The sequence below is a fragment of the Podarcis erhardii genome, assembly GCF_964252035.2.
Source record: "Podarcis erhardii genome assembly, chromosome: 17".
Lineage (NCBI taxonomy): Eukaryota > Metazoa > Chordata > Lepidosauria > Squamata > Lacertidae > Podarcis > Podarcis erhardii.
Window position 1 is genome coordinate 6,996,256 of NC_138515.1, and position 13,504 is coordinate 7,009,759.

A 13,504-nucleotide genomic window follows, 5' to 3' on the forward strand; every position below is an offset into this window, starting at 1 on the left:
GTATTTTTTTTTTATTATTATTATTATTATTATTATTATTATCCACTAACAACTGTCTGATCTCTTGAAATGAATTGGTGATGATGTTTAGGTCCATCATGCCAAGATTCCCTCCTTTTCGATATGCACAAAAGCATAGTCAGGTTGGTTTATTTGTGGCCACTTGGCAAATCCATGATCTTTTAAGGGTTAGAAAGCAGAACCAGGGTCATTTTTTAAATCTAAAACCTTTTTAGGCTACAATTTCTGCTTAACCTCACAATAAACAGCGATTGATATATCACAGGAGATAACTCTGAGTTACTTTCGCCAACCCAATAAAATATTTGAGGGGGCCAGGCCCTCCCAAAGTTGATGAGCATTGCCATTCAAATGGTGTGAGTGTGCCGTGTCATTTGATCAGTTATGCAAGGTGGGGCTTACCTGGGCCCCCTCAATATTTAATTCAAGTTGGCACCCCTGTGATCATATCAAGGTTGTGCAAGGACCCTTTTAAACAGCTCAGCCAACCACCTTTCCCTTCTGCCTGTCCTCTGTGATGTCATGTGTGCTCAACAATGAAGGCCATGACATATAGCTGCTCAGATGTTCTCATTTCCAACTGACTGTTTTAGAGAGCTCAGAGGAAAGATCTGTGGTTTTCTTGACTTGTTCGTGTTGCTTTTCTTATTTGGTTCTTTTTAAAAATATTTAGAATTTGAGTTAGCTAGCTAGCCAATTATGTCGTTTGTTGAGTTTTTCATACACACTCATGGAGATTTTAGGATGGGTAAGGATGATAAGGGTAGGGTTATTCATTTACTATGTCTGGGCAGAGCCCTTTTTGAAGTCAGAGACCAGGTGTAATGATATTTGTAGTATATTTTCTCCATACCAATGGTATGAAGATGCTAGTTTGGTGGGGGGGTAGTACAAGAAATGTTGGGACCGCTTGGTATGGGGAAGGAATGAGCCCTCTCCTTAAGATCTGAAGAGGATCAGGAGAGGATCTTCACCGGGACCAGCCCACCCATGAGGCGGCCTGAAGCAATTGCCTCAGGCACAGAAGCCCAAGAAGCCGTCCCCATGCAGGAACCCTGGCAAGAGTTTGCCGAAACCTCGCAAGAGCTCACCAGAACCTGCTGCGGTCACGTCTGCTTTGCCGCCACACAACCAGGTAAGAAGGGATGCTTTGGCGGGAGGGGGGTGGCATGGCAGCAGAGTGGGGTAGCACCTGAGGTAAAATGGGATGCCATGCCCTTGCTCTTCACCATGTTCCCGCGGTAGTGGAAAGCGCAGCTGCAGAGCCGTCCTTCCCATAGGGCTTAGTGGTGCGTCGCGCCATGGTGCTGGCCTCTCAGGGGCACCCCAGCAAGCGGGGCAGCTGTGCGGCTTTGTACCCCATTTAAATAAAATGAATGTTACTTGCCCCCAAGCACCTCATGGCTTCAAGATCCAGACTTTGTATTTTTTTAAAAAAAAATGTGTACGCTGCCAAGATAGGCAACCTGAAATATATTGGTTCCTGGCTTTGTACCCCAAAATTTGTCTACTAAGGCACACCACCTTAGCTGGGCCTTGTCAGAAAACAGCTCTACCCATGACTGCTGCTAGAAAAGAGAGGCCTTTATAGCACCCTGAACTCCTGGCAAAGAATTGAGCAAAGTTGAGTGAAGGCTGGGCTTTTTTGCTTCTTCTTTGGCACCTCCTCCTCCAGGATGGGGTGAGGAAGTTCCCCAGCCCCCACACCGGCCCTTTTTTTTTTCTCTTTGTGGTCTGATGTCAGTTGCAAAAGAGGAAGCTGTCGCCTGTTGCAGTTTCGCAGCCGCCAGGAAGGGTGCTGCTGGTGGCAGTGGAAAGCGGCCCCAGCACAGCACCCAGGAGCAGCAGCCCCTTGGGTGTTGGTGAGAATGGAGCTGTGGAAGCAGTGCGCCCGTTGGCTTATCCAGTGCCGGGTGCTGCCGCCCAACCACAGAGTGACCTGGGAGGGTGCCCAGGTCTGCGACTTGGCCCAAGCCTTGCGCGATGGCGTCCTACTCTGCCAGCTCCTCAACAACCTCACGGCTCACGCTGTCAACTTGCGAGAGATCAACTTGCGCCCCCAAATGTCCCAGGTAAGCAACGAGGCAAGGGAAAGAGGGTCATGTCATTTGAGCCAGCAAGGTCTCTGTGTCCGCGTTGCTCTGAAGAAAGAGCAGGGTGGAAGCACAGTCTCTCGCAACCCCCAATTCTTCAGTGGAGCTTGTGAAGCTAGCACTGGTCGCTGAGGGGATGTACAGCTTTTGGACATCCCTATGGACATTTGTGTGTTGGGATTTGGGATTTTAGCCTCTGAATAATTGGGGGTAGAGAGAGGCAGGTGTCAGAGGATCTAGGCAGCAAGAACAAGAGCAAAGAGCAAGGGAATCGAGTGTGGTATTTATGATTTATGCCACCAACATATGCGAGCTGTGATAGCAGGAAGGGAGAGCATGTGATTAAGCGTACCACCCATCAGCGGGAGCATGAAACCCACCTCGTATTTGTAAGCCGAATCTGGTGGGGAAAGGGTTAAGCTACCTCTGAGGAAGTAATTGCTGTGTGATCTTCTTGCATGTGTGGGTGGGGAAGTATTGGTCTGCCTGTAGGTGCTGTGCAAAGCAAGGATGGGGAGGGGTTTCAAGGTGCACAGTGGTGTGGGACAGATGTGTAGATTTCGCTTTGACTGTGAGACAGGAGGGCTGGTGCCTCTGCTGGTGTATGTGCATGCGTAGAGATGAGGTGAAATCGGCTGGTGGAAATAAGGAGGAAGCACGGAAAGGGGTTATGCAAGAGTGATGTGGGACATATACATATGGAAAGACACAGGCCTAACCTAAGACGAGGTTGCCTGACCAGCATGTGAGCAGCCATGGCTGCAGGCAGCTGATATGGTCTGAGAGAGGCTCTGTGGCCACTCAAGTCAAGATGTAAGAAGGGAATGTATACAGACCTGTGTGTAGATCGTATACGAAACTAAATTGAGCGTGGTTCCTTTGAATGTTAGGCCCTTCCTGGTGAATTTTTCATCATAAAATGCAAACTCTGGAATCAGAAACCTTGATGAGAATAAGGGATGCTCATTTTGACCATGACGATTAACTTCTTGTTCAGTTAGGTGTTGTTGTTTTTCAAAAAAGGAAAACGTCTGCAATTGATAAGACATACCAAAATGACAGCAGGTGATATGTGGCAGGATGGAAATTGAGGGAGAATCCTTTGTGGGCTTAGGTCTTCAAAGTATGAGGTCTCACCTGTAGAAGCACACCCAGACCTTATTCGATTTAGCAGATGCTGCCTTCACCTTCTGAAGCATTTCCCAAGCACAACAGGTTGAAACTTGCTGTTTGTTTAGAAATGAAGAGAGCTCATATTTCTGAGAACTCTGTAAACTTTGTGGGCAAGTGGCAATTGTAGTGGTTGGGGTGGGGGAGACATTTTGTGTCAAGCAAGAAAGCTTGGTTTTGCTTAGGCAAATTTCTCTTTTGTGTATAGGAGCACAGTCTCATATCTCATATCACGGCAGTGTAGCCTACAGGGAAGAGAATTTTCCTACAGCCATTTCCTCTTGGCTCTCATTGTACATGGCCTGACTTGCCTGGCATTTAGCGAGTTGTATTTGTCTGACGTTGTTTCTCAAACTGTTTGAATTCAAGCTGCACACCATACATTTACAGCGCATGACTTCCTGCAAAGAATTGTGGGAACTGTAGTTTCCCTCTCACAGAGGTACAAATCCCAGCACCCCTCACAATCAACATTTCTCAGGATTCTTGGGGGTGAGGGGAGCCCATGTACTTTAAATGTGCATTTGGATGAGTTTTAAATGTACATTGTGGAACTGCCCATATTCTGCTCTCTCCCCAACAAGTATATGAACCCGGCTGTTCAGTGAGATCTGCGAGTCGAGTGTGGCCACTTGCACATCACGCACACACAAAAAACCCAGGGGAAGAAGCACTGGTCAAAAAGAGGGCAGATTTACATAATTCTTTGCATATGTTAACTTGGATGTGCATAGGCAGAAGTAGAACTAATTACTGTACAGTGGTGCCTCGCAAGACGAAATTAATCCGTTCCGTGAGGCTCTTCGTATAGCGGTTTTTTCGTCCTGCGAAGCAAGCCCATTGACAGCTTAGCGGATTAGCGGCTTTTAGTGGATCAGCTGTTAAGCGGCTTATCAGCGGATCAGCTGATAAGCAGCTTAGCGGCTTAGGAAAAGGGGGGGGAAGGGGGAAAAAACCCGCAGGAACTTGCAAGACATTTCGTCTTGCGAAGCAAGCCCATAGGGAAATTCGTTTTGCGAAGCGCCTCCAGAACGGAAAACCCTTTCGTCTAGCGGGTTTTCCGTCTTGCGAGGCGTTCGTCTTGCGGGGCACCACTGTAAATTTAAATACAATGCATCTAACTAAAGTAGAGAAGACTGTGACCAGGTGACCTGGTTAGCCCAGGTGCTAACAGCTGATGGGCTATTTCTTTTTTTCTTTTTTCTTTTCAAATAATCTTTATTAGTTTTTCAATTAGATACTCCACATACACATACTGTATTACATTTATACTTGCTCTTCAGAGCTGACTTCCCTCCTTCCTTCTTCTGGTTTTTATATCACATATAATTTTATTCTTCCATTTTATATATTTTCATTCATTTTCCATATTTGTCCATAGTGTATCCATAAACAAATAAGTCCTCATGTTTATACAGTTATTGTTGTCTGTCTGTATTCATTTACCACTACTGTTAGTTATATTAGTTTCCTTATACATTTTGCTTCTTATTATTTTCATTATCCATCACTTTTCTTAAACTTTCCCGTTATGAGGTTTGTTTCCAACTCTACTGGTTTTACCATTTCATCTTATCTTTCCTACATACAACATAATTTTTTTGCTGATGGGTTATTTCAAGGCACCTGCTCTCCCGCCTTATGTCCTCTGTGGAGTAAGGCAGATGTCCACCCTAGGAAAGTCTAGCTTGTTGATTAGGGCTGGGCCGGCCCTACCATTAGCAGAGTGGGAAAGTATACCCTGTGTGTGCCACATGGCCTACCCTACACACCTTGAGCTACTCTGCCGCCCTCTGGAGTGGTGGACGCTATTTCATTGCCAGCATGGAGATAATATTCAGTTGCCAGCCCAGACAGCTTCTGTGCAAGGAGCGAGAGTGTGCCACCTTGTCCTCCTACAGGCAGCAAAATGTCTTGGGCTGGCCTTGGGGAAAGGAATATTAGCAGTGCTAATATATTTCTAGTAAAAGGGGTGCCAGAACTCAGCTGCCTTGTTCTCTTATACAGTGGTACCTCAGAGGTTAAGTACTTAATTTGTTGCGGAGGTTCATTCTTAACCTGAAACTGTTCTTAACTTGAAGCACCACTTTAGCTAATGGGACCTCCTGCTGCCACCGCGCCGCCGGAGCACGATTTCTGTTCTCATCCTGAAGCAAAGTTCTTAACCTGAAGCACTATTTCTGGGTTAGCGGAGGCTGTAACCTAAAGCTTATGTAACCTGAAGCGTATGTAACCCGAGGTACCACTGTAATAGCAATGGCGCCCACCTGAGAGGTGCCGGAACTGAGTTCCTGTGAGTTCTAGCTGAAAAAAGCCCTGAATGTTAGGGTTTTATTAGGACACATGCAGCTCCCCACTCTCTGGATTGGCTACAGTATTATTGACTCAATCCATCTTAGGAGGAAGCAAGGAAACCTGGCAATGAGACAACATGGCAGATTAGTGTTGCCCACGCAACTGAAGTGTTTGGTGGGAAGTCCTGGCTGTTTTGTTTGTTTGGTGTCTGAGGCAGCTGTAAGGTATTTTTTGTGCTGGCACCATCATCAGCGTTGTTATCACTTGGACAACTGCTTGCTTTCTGTACAGTGGTACCTCAGGTTACATACACTTCAGGTTACATACGCTTCAGGTTACACACTCCGCTAACCCAGAAATAGTGCTTCAGGTTAAGAACTTTGCTTCAGGATAAGAACAGAAATCGGGCTTTGGTGACGTGGTGGCAGCAGAAGGCCCCATTAGCTAAAGTGGTGCTTCAGGTTAAGAACAGTTTCAGGTTAAGAACGCACCTCCGGAACAAATTAAGTACTTAACCCGAGGTAACACTGTAATGCACAACCAAGGTACAGTGGTACCTCGGGTTACATACGCTTCAGGTTACAGACTCCTCTAACCCAGAAATAGTACCTTGGGTTAAGAACTTTGCTTCAGGATGAAAACAGAAATTGTGCTCCGGCTGCGCGGCGGCAGCAGGAGGCCCCATTAACTAAAATGGTGCTTCAGGTAAATAACAGTTTCAGGTTAAGAACGGACCTCCGGAATGAATTAAGCACTTAACCCGAGGTACCACTGTACTAAGGGAGCCAGGCTTCTGGGCTCAGCCCACCACCCCATTTAACACACTGCCATGCAAAGCTGCAGCATGCATGGCGGTGCATTTTCTTTTTAGCCACAGCTTCTGTTGAGGCAAGATGGATGCCGCCCAAGCAACGTGGCACATCAGAAGAGTCACCTGCAAAAGAGTGGAATATGTGTGCTGCCTTCACATCTTGTTTCCCGCTCTAGGATCCAGGCACATGCTCAGCCCACTATATTAAAAATTAGGCAGTGCTTCCAACAGATTCTATCAGGTTCTCCCCCAGATACCAGTTTTTTTCACATCATAAGTTGGCACCCAGGGTTGCTGTAGCAGCTCTTCGACATTCTTCTCCATGCTACCCTCTTATAATCTGTTGCAGAATGGATCTGATTCTTAGGACTAGAATGAGATTAATACTTGTTGGGGGTGCCAGTTCCCTGCTTGAATGGCTTGCCAGTGAGGTAGGGACTTGCACCAAAACAGCTCAAAAACAGCTTGAGTCCAGTTGCCATTGACTTTGCATCATCTAGCAGTGGTTATTCCTCTAGGCTGCAGCAGAGGGAGAGAAAGGACGCAGGGATATTCCATGGGCTATGCTGAAATGCCAACTGCCTTTGGCTCTTATTTTGCATCATCTGTCACCTAACAGTAATCATTCTGGCAACCTGGATTTCTGCTGTCTTAATTGGACTTTATAAAAACTGTAAGAACTGCTGCCTGAATTTGCTTTTTTTCTTTTCCCTTCCCCTCTTCTACCTTTTCTGTCATGTCTTTTAAATTGAGCACCAAAGGGCATTGTTATTGCCTTGTTATTGATCGGTAGCTACTCTGGGAACCTTTTTGACTGAAGAGTGAAAATGCTTTAAACAAATTATAGAAGGACAAACCATGGTTTGATGTACCCTGAAGTACTTATGATGAAAGTACACATTACCTGACTGCTTTCTGTTACTGTGAGGGCATTTGAATCCAAGCTTAGCCCAACAGAAAAATAAATGCTTGATGTGCACTAGGAAGTATGTCAATGAAAGCAGAACATTTCCTTCCAGTATTTCCCTTGCTTGTTGTTTCCCTTGTAATGCTTTTAGATCAGAATACAGATATTTGCCAGAGTTTGTTGTACCCACAAAACTCATCTCTGGACTGATCTGAAAAAAGCTTGCAGTTCTGCAGTAGCCACCCTAGGCATCTAGTCATGCTGTTGGTGGAAGCAGAAGTTCCTTCCCAGGCAGCCCAGTCTTATGAGCGGCAAGATATAATAATTACAGGCCTATCCAGAGGGATGTAAGAAAGCATCCCTTGTATTTTTTGCAAGCATCTCTGTTTCTATTCTGCTGCAGTTCAGCTTTCGACAAAAACTACATTAGTCTCAATGGTCTGCAATGGTGAATTTTTACGCAATAAATTATGTCCTTAAATTATCATTATGTTATTCCACACCATTCATTTCAGTGCAAAGGAAACCCAGTGCAAGTTGGGGGAGGGTTGTCATCAATTTCAGATTGTTACACATTGTTTGCAGGCTGAAAATCACAACAACAGGGAATACCGATCGTACGCACTGGAACGATTTCCATTCTGGACATGGGACAAATAAGGGAACATTGGTGATTTCGGCTACCATTTCTATCTGTAGCTGCTCCAGGAACCATTTTGGCTGAAGAGCCACCAAGTCTAAATTTGTGGGAAATGTTACGAAGCCTGGAATTATGATCATCACTCCTTCTAATAGCAAATTCATGCGCCGAGTGGTGCAAGGATTGTTGCTAAGCTGAGGCCACTGAGAAACAAGAGGGAAGTATCAGCAGACTTGGGGAAACCCAGGGCTTGCAGAAGTACAGGAAAATGTTTTTTAAAAATACCCCAGAGAGCACAAAGGTGACTTACAATAGACGTTAAAACAATGAAAAACTGTCCAGCTATGATTCTGCTAAGAAGCTGTGAGCTTACAAAATGCTGATGACAGTTGAACCAAGAGGGAGAGAGAGGCAGCCAGCCAGAAAAGGGTCCAAAGAAACCAGAAGTCAGACAGACTGTGAACCTACACTTTACTATAAGTGCATTTGTTACAGTAATACAGTGGTACCTCGGGTTACATACACTTCAAGTTACATACGCTTCAGGTTACAGACTCCATTAACCCAGAAATAGTACCTCAGGTTAAGAACTTTGCTTCAGGATGAGAACAGAAATCGTGCTCTGGCGGCGCAGCATCTTCAGGTGGTGCTTCAGGTTAAGAACAGTTTCAGGTTAAGTACGGACCTCCGGAACAAATTAAGTACTTAATCTGAGGTACCACTTTATCAGGATCTGTTTTCTTTTAAAAAAACAACCATCAAATGTGCTTCCCTCCTCAACTAGATCAGGATCTGTGTGGTGTGAGCAATCTGTGAACATAATACAGATTGATTGTATACTGTGGTCCTGAGAGCTGGATCCCATGCTTGGTTTTTAATAATATTAAAACCTGTGGTTGCTGCAAGCATAAAATTTAAAATATCATGTAGTTAGGCTCTACATGAGTCTATTAATTGATTCTACAAATGCATGTGTGTGGCATTTATCCCTTTACTACTGAAGCTATTCCCTCTCAAAGCCTTGACAGCTCTTCTTCCAGGCTGTTAGGATCCCTGAACAAAAATGATCTGCTCCACGATAAAAAGTAGGGAAACATTGCAATATTCTGTTGCTTGTACCTATAAGTTCATCCGAGGGAGATTCAGCACAGCTTCTGCAAAAGGAAGTACCCCAGCTTCACAACCTTTTTTTTAGAATTTGTGGAGAGTGTTTGAGAAACAACGTCTTGACAAATACTCTCTCTAAGACTTGGAAGGAATTGCAGCTGTCATGGGATAAGGTGGCAGGTCATGATCTGAATCAGTAATAGTCCAAAAGACTAGCAAGGAATAAATGGACAGTGCTCACAATGAAGGAACCAGGAAGCAAAACTGTACAGGGCTTTGTAATTTTTTATTCATAAGCGATTTGGAGTCAAGGGCGAGTCACAAGGCAGCCAAGTTTGCAGGCGAACTATTTAGGAAGTTGTTGTTTTTTTAAATAACCGAACTAGTAGGAGCTCCAAAAGTAGGGTATTCAAATTCTCCAAATCCCAACATTCTAGTTCCCCAAATCCCAACAGCCTAATCTGCATAGGATGCAAATTATTTCCCAGTTACACAAACTAAATGGTTAGTCGAGGAAGATTTAAGCAACGTTGCTTCTTTTATTCTGAACGGTCCCCTGCCAATGCTGTTTTATCTGGGCTAGTTTCCCTGTCCTTGAAGTCCCGCTTCTCAAGAGCTCCTCCAGACAACACTTTTAGTCTGCATTCCAGGCGATCTGTACTGGGATGGACTTACACGCTCCTGCATTCAGGGCTCCTTGCACCCTCAATAATTTCTGAATGGTGACATGGCATTTGCTGCAAACTGTGTGGTATCCATTGCTCCCCCCCCCCCAAAGAAAAAGTTACTTTTCATACTAAAATTTTCCATTTTAAAAATACACCTCTGGTGCGCTACAGCCCTAGGGTGCTCTTGCAGTATACTGTACTGACTTGAATTTGCTTCTTGCTGATGTGGCCACTCCCACATACTTCCTATTCATGATGCATCAGTGGAAATGAGTGAAGCTTTAGCACGTCCATAACCACAGATCCCCCGGACTCGGGGGAGATAGTTATGCTGCGGTGGGATAACCTGCTTCTGTGTGGCGCAGTGGTTAAGAGCAGTGGACTCATAATCTGGTGAACCAGGTTCGATTCTCCGCTCCTCCACATGCAGCTGCTGGGTGACCTTGGGCCAGTCACACTTCTCTGAGTCTCTCAGCTCCACTCACCTCACAGAGTGTTTGTTGTGGGAGAGGAAGGGAAAGGAGAATGTTAGCTGCTTTGGGACTCCTTAGCGTCGTGATAAAGCGGGATATCAAATTCAAACTCTTCTCCTTCTCCTCCTCCTCCTCCTCCTCCTCCTCCTCCTTCTCCTCCTCCTTCTTGGAGAGCTGCTGGTCTGCTCTGCTTTGCTGCTACCTTTGTGGCCAGGAAGGCATACCCTCCAAGTCTCCCGATTTTCCAGGACAGTCCTGGAATTACGAAAGCGATCCCAGCTTCGGATTTGATCCCTGAACCTCTCCACAGTGGTACCTTGGGTTACAGACACTTAAGGTTACAGATACTTCAGGTTACAGACTCCGCTAACCCAGAAATAGTACCTCGGGTTAAGAACTTTGCTTCAGGATGAGAACAGAAATCTCATGGCAGCAGCAGGAGACCCCATTAGCTAAAGTGGTACCTCAGGTTAAGAACAGTGTCAAGTTAAGAATGGATCTCCAGAACGAATTAAGATCTTAACCCAAGGTACCACTGTATTTCCCCCGCCAGCGCCACTGCTACCAACTTCAGAGAAGAGGATGAGCCAGCGCTTGTCCCGAGCAACATTGGTGGCTGCAGCTGCTGCGAGGGAGCGTCTCGCTGCCTCCCCATGGCTGCAGTTGTTGACCTTTTTGAGTTTTGCCCAAATGGGCTGCCATACGTCTGGATTTTCACGGACATTTGCCCGATTACCGCCCGGACACTGCTGCCGACTGCAGTATTCTGGAGGTGTCCAGGAAAATACGGACGTATGACAACTCTAGCCAAGGACCAGCCCTGTGTGATACACTGTCTCTGAGAGGCAGGTAGAGGACAGGGCTGCTCTGGATGGGAAGAAAGGGCCACAGAGTGGAGTGCAAGGAGTTTTGATTTTAAAATATGCTTTGTGCATCCATTGGCGGAGGAAGAGGGGGGTAGGGGGAGCACAGCACCCCCGGCACCACGATCCCAGTGGGGTGCCATCGTGGCTGCCCCCCCACGCTGGGGCCATGCCCCCAGAACGCGTGCCACGCCCCCAGGACACGCCCCTGCCACGCCCCTGCCTGCTCTCCTCCTCCCGGTGCCATAGCATGAAGCTCCGCCCCTGTGTGCGTCTGCATCTAATCTTTCTCTTTACTTAAAATTTATTCATTGGTGTGTGTTGTGTGTTTTCCTTTCTGTAAATCTTTGTTGTTGTTGTTTAGTCGTGTCCGGCTCTTCATGACCCCATGGACCAGAGCACGCCAGGCCTCCCGCAGTTTGGTCAAACTCATGCGGGTAGCTTCGAGAACACTGTCCAACCATCTCGTCCTCTGTCGTCCCCTTCTCCTTGTGCCCTCCATCTTTCCCAGCATCAGGGTCTTTTCCAGGGAGTCTTCTCTTCTCATGAGGTGGCCAAAGTATTGGAGTCTCAGCTTCACAATCTGTCCTTCCAGTGAGCACTCAGGGCTGATTTCCTTAAGAATGGAGAGGTTTGATCTTCTTGCAGTCCATGGGACTCTCAAGAGTCTCCTCCAGCACCATAATTCAAAAGCATCAATTCTTCGGGGATCTGCCTTCTTTATGGTCCAGCTCTCACTTCCATACATCACTACTGGGAAAACCATAGCTTTAACTATATGTCTGTAAATCTACAAAAGATTAAAATCAGGACTAATGGGTTTTCTCAGGACAGTGGGGGGCATATGTACTGTGTCCCATTGGTGTCATGTGGGTGGCACTCGCCCTTCTTCTGATAGGCTATGTTTTGCGGGGGTGCAAAAAAGGAGGGTTGAGGAGGGTTAGTTGAAGGAGAGTGAGAAATGTCCCTAGTTTCATCTGAAGAAGGTTGAAGGATATGGGGAGGGGAGGTGCATCAGTGGGATCAGGAGTCAGGTGAGAAGTAAGGACCTTGTTGCTTTCCTTTCCTCCCTTTGCTCTTGGGGCTGTGACTTATTTCTTTGCCCAGCTGTGGGGTGCAGGGAGCTGGGAGAGGACCATAGCTGTCAACCGTCCCTTATTTGGCAGGAAACTCCCTTATCCAGCGCCGCGTCCCGCTGCTGTCCCTTATTGATGATGTCCCTTAAATTTCCTGGGTTTCAAAGAAAGCAGCTCCTCTCCCTCCCTCCCTCCCTGCCGGCCAGGGAAGAGGGAGGCTCCAACTGTGTTGCTTGGCTGTGTTGCTCACCCAATAAGGAGTCTAAGAACTAGGGGGGTGGAGCTTGTGTGACTTGTGCTGATCAAATCGGCCGCGTTGCCTGGGGACTTGCCTTTGCTCAGCGCTTCCCAGCGGAGAGGTGACGGTGGTTTTCCTTGCTGCATCCCCTTTGCCGGGTTGCTGCGCTGTGGGAACCACCACTTGAGGCTTCGTTTGGCTGCTGGCTGGGCTTTCTGCCTTTGGCTCGGAGGGACTCAGAAGTTGAACATACCTGTGTCCAGAAAATCCTTTATTTTGGCTGCTGATCCCTTATTTTTGAGGCTGCTGGTCCCTTATTTTCAAATCTGTAAGTTGACAGCTATGGAGAGGACTAGGGAATGGTGGCAGGTGAAGGGGCAAGAGAAGGGCTTTCCCTGCATTCCCATGCATAAAATCCAAGCTCTGCATACACAGCACTTATATATGCTTGGGGGGGGGGGTCCTCTGCAAAAGATGATAACATGGGTTTCCACTCAAGCACAATTGCTCAGAGGATCTTTCCCCTGTCTGGAGCCACCGCTGGGAGGTGGAAGAGAGAAGTTAGGCTTGCAAATACTTACAGCTGCTCAAGTCTCTGTCTGAGCGTTTCCCAGACTCTGAGTCACCCACTGGAAACTCAGTTCTCTTTCCTTGGTCATTGGTTCACATGAAGTGCTTGGCTTGTGCATTTGGCCATGAGAATCCTAGGCTGGAATGGACCAAAAGGGGCATCAGGCCAGCAAATGCTCACCTTTGAGTTTGGGATTTCAGTGGTCAGTCCCTGCCTCAGGAAATAATCAGAATGCCATAAGCATCCGCATAACAAATCAGAAAATTCCAAGAAAGCCCCCCAAATACATTTCTATGATGGAAGGGCCAGTCTGAAGGAACAAGCAACCCAGTGTGGTTATATTTTGGGGGTACTGATCAGGTGTGTGCCCCTAATCCCTTGCAATGTTGGCCAAGGACACATGGTTGGGATGTGCATGGCCATCTGTGATCTGAATGCTAATAATAATAATAATAATAATAATAATAATAATAATAATAATAAAAAATTATTTGTACCCCGCCCATCTGTCTGGGTTTCCCCAGCCACTCTGGGCGGCTTCCAACAAAGACCCAAAATACACTAAGATGTC

General features: G+C 46.5%; 1 protein-coding gene across 6 annotated transcripts in view; it reads left to right on the top strand.

The window, feature by feature from the left end:
- Nucleotides 1–479: 479 nt before the first annotated feature.
- Nucleotides 480–13,504, top strand: part of VAV1 (vav guanine nucleotide exchange factor 1) — a 73,935-nt gene continuing 60,910 nt past the window's right edge. Inside the window, exon 1 of one of the 6 annotated variants that reach the window (XM_081844979.1) lies at nucleotides 480–784. In XM_081844979.1, the coding sequence (XP_081701105.1) occupies nucleotides 752–784 (33 nt within the window). In that variant the 5' untranslated portion in view covers nucleotides 480–751. Of the gene's footprint in view, nucleotides 785–1,757; nucleotides 2,094–13,504 lie in introns of those variants that run through there. The other 5 variants (XM_081844980.1, XM_081844976.1, XM_081844975.1 and 2 more) reach the window with 5 other exon arrangements.